Source organism: Setaria italica, chromosome II (genome assembly GCF_000263155.2).
Source record: "Setaria italica strain Yugu1 chromosome II, Setaria_italica_v2.0, whole genome shotgun sequence".
In the NCBI taxonomy this organism is placed as follows: domain Eukaryota; kingdom Viridiplantae; phylum Streptophyta; class Magnoliopsida; order Poales; family Poaceae; genus Setaria; species Setaria italica.
Genome location: NC_028451.1, coordinates 6,823,592 through 6,826,861, shown reverse-complemented (window position 1 = coordinate 6,826,861; position 3,270 = coordinate 6,823,592). Strand labels below are relative to the sequence as shown.

The 3,270-nt window shown below is 45.7% G+C and overlaps 1 protein-coding gene across 1 annotated transcript; it reads left to right on the top strand.

Moving 5' to 3' along the window:
* The first annotated feature begins 2,036 nt into the window (after window positions 1–2,036).
* Window positions 2,037–2,408, top strand: LOC101754951 (vegetative cell wall protein gp1-like). The gene has a single exon (XM_004959012.1). It carries the CDS (start codon window positions 2,037–2,039, stop codon window positions 2,406–2,408), a length of 372 nt encoding a protein of 123 aa, XP_004959069.1.
* The last annotated feature ends 862 nt before the right edge of the window (window positions 2,409–3,270 follow it).

The window sequence follows — 3,270 nt, the reverse complement described above, 5'->3', positions numbered from 1 at the left end:
TGCTCCAGCTCATTAGGATTATGATATCCATGAAGAATGGTTTTGCTCTCCATGAAGAATAGTTTAGCTCTCCATGAAGAATGGTTTAGTTGAAAGAACTCAATAACTGGGAAAGGCTCTTTATGTCCTTCAATATCTAATGCTAGAAGAGCCCAACTTTTTGCAAAAGCACAGTGTAGTAATAAATGCGACAAGTTTTTATCTAGTTGTAACACATGTTGTAATCTTGGAGTACCATGTATTTTCTTCACAGTAGTTCCCTTGTGCTCATCCTGTCATTGAGATGCAGCGAAAAGAAGAACTCGTGCTTGATTTGACAAGAACTTTTCCAGAGCCTTGAGGATGCTGGGTGCAGTTTAGTGACACCTATCATTTCTTTGTACGCTTGTGTGGGGGTATACTGAGCTGATCCCCATATGTATGACGACCATTAATTCTTTGCCATGGGTGAAGTGGATTTCTTTCAGTTTCTCATTCACAAGAGTCTGTGAATGTCGTCCTTTTGTCTTCGTTGGTGCAGAGTCAACATCTTTTTTTTTTTGCCAAAGAGAGAAAAGATCAGGGAATGAGTGTTTTGGCAGAGCATGTTTCCCTACACACCATGCCAGCAGAGGATTGCTTGACCTACCATCTTCAGGTATAGGTGCACTAAGCCCGTTGAATTTATGAAACAAATTGAGCATGTCACGCAACAAAAATGATCCTTTCTGTGTGTTGAGCCGGGCCGCTTGTTGGTTCTATAATAATTGTTCCAAATTAGCCTTACCCAAGGAAACTCAGATCTGTTAAAAAAACTAATGCAAGTGCTTCGTTAGCAATGCCTCATTCTGATTTTTTAGGTCAAGTACTCCTAAACCCGCCCATGTTTCTTTGGTTTCTAACAAGTTTCAATGCTGCTATTGGTGGCTTTTTGTCATTGACATTATTGCTTCATCTCCATAAGCTGTACTGTTTTGTGTGTACATTGATTTGCTTTTTTGTGGCAGTGAGTGGAGAGTGGAGCATCAGAATATGTTGAAGGTAGAGAGTGGAGAAACTGAGCAGGTCACCAAGTTATGTCCTCCCATTTGTGTCTGGCAGATTGAGGTGCTCACCAAGGACTTGAGATTTTTGTCTTTGAACAAACATCAACGCATTGCAACCATTTGTCTGACTCCAGATTTGTTTCCTGAGGCATCCCATTCATATATTCTGATATCAGACTCTATTATCTCTCTTCTTGCTATTTTTTCTGGATCGGTCATCTCTACTCTAGCTACTGGCTAGCGCACACTACCATATGCAGCCTGGACTACTAGAAACAAGAGATCAAGTTGTGACTTTGAACACAACTGATGCACTACTTATGGTATGGCCTGGATGCGTTTTCCAAGGTATAACATTCATTTATATATGCCAATGGGGGTTGTGAACAGGCACCTATATATAATGATGAATAGATCTGGCCAGAAAATGGTGCATGAGTTATTTATTTTGTGAAAATGGAAAAAAGGCTAAAAATTTCTTGAAACTTTGCCACACTTTTAACTTGAAAATTAGTGGCTTGAATTTAAGGGTTCAATCAACTGGTGGCTCTCTGGTTCCAAATATGCATGAAGACATTCTTTGTAACGTCATCTTAGCCTCTGTTACTAACAAAGGTCGTGAAACATCTAGAGAAAACCCATTTCTAGACCTGCATCTGTGCAGAATTTCTATAGCCATAGTCATGAAATGCACTACACCATCATTCACATAGTGTAGTAGGCGGAGTCATGAAATGCACTACACCATCATTCACATAGTGTAGTAGGTCTTCCGCTGTTTACAAAATTAAAGATCTGGCTAACAGGCTCACACTGGTAGAAAACTCGGCATTAGTCCCGGTTGGTAGGCCTCAAATCTCTCTAAAAGTCATCCGGGATAAATTTTTCGAGACAAAAGAGGTCTTTAGTCCCGGGTCACTCAACCAGGACTAAAGGTCCCCTTTAGTCCCCGTTGGTGTTACCAACGGGGACTAAAAAATTTCAAAAACAAATAAAAAAGTGCACGCTCCCATGCCCGCCGGCCGTCTGCACCGTCACGCCCACCGGCTGGCCACCGCCCTCGGCTCCGCCCTGGCCGCCCGCCCGCCTCTGCCCCGCCGTATGACCCCCGCGCCCGAGATCCACGCCGCCTGGCCACCTCCATCCTGCCGCATGCCTCTACCCACTCCGCCCGCGCCGCCTCCACCCACTCTGTCCGCACCGCCCGCTCCGCCCATGCTGCTCCGTCTCCTCCGTCCGCTCCGCTGCTCCACCTCCATGCCCGCCGTGCCGCTCAGCCTCTACCCGCTCCACTGGCGCCGCTCCACCTGCGCCCGCTGCGTCGCCCGCTTCGCTTCCGCGCCGCCTGCCGCGGCCTCGTCTCCTATCACACCCGGTTTCTGAACAAAACCAAATGCATCGCATATGTGTGCCAGGATCCGTTCTCACACATATGTTGACATCATCAGTGAATACATCAAAGACAGTGTTAAAAAACGTACATAAACTAGTAGGAACTTTATTACACTCAACGGGATAGACACGAAGGTCTTTAATCGTTCACCGATAACTTAACACGCGCGCGCGCACACAACGCAGCTTCTCCACAGGCTTGGCTGGTGAACACCTGCCTAGAACTCCTTGAGGTCATCAAAGAACTCCATGTCGTCACAAGCTTTTGAATAGCATTTGGGCAAGGGTGAGTACACTTATGGTTGGTACTCAGCAAGTGGGGGAAACATGCAAGGCTCACAAGGAATGGCTCAAGGCTTTAAGGGGTTAGCGTTTTAATTGGTCAAATTTTATTAGCAGCACCTAATTACTAGATGTAAGTTTATACCAACCCAGTTAAGCATATAACATTAACATTAACCCAAAGGTAAAGGTAACACAGTTTATTCTCATCTTTAAGTTCAATTATCATGTGAGGGTCCAAGCCGCTCATAACCGTGAGCACGACTGATATATCAGTTTACACTCTGCAGAGGTTGTACACTTTACCCACAACTCGTGGTCCCCCATGTCGCCCGGGTTTGCAAAGCCCTTAAACACTTCCTTTGGTGAGTGGCTGGGGGGTCCACTACGAAGCCTTTACAAAGACACGCAGATAACTGGTAGCCCGCTAGAGTTCCAGTAGCGATGCGGACCACAACCCTTTAATGAGACAGCACCTTAGCGAAGGCTACTGCTCTAGATCGTGCACCCAACACCTTCTGCCTCCTTGCCCTTTCAGTAAAGCCACCAGCTAACCATATGCCTAATTATT

Bases quoted from the DNA above. Each gene is read 5' to 3' on its own strand.
- LOC101754951 (XM_004959012.1), top strand. From the start codon at position 2,037: ATGCCCGCCGGCCGTCTGCACCGTCACGCCCACCGGCTGGCCACCGCC.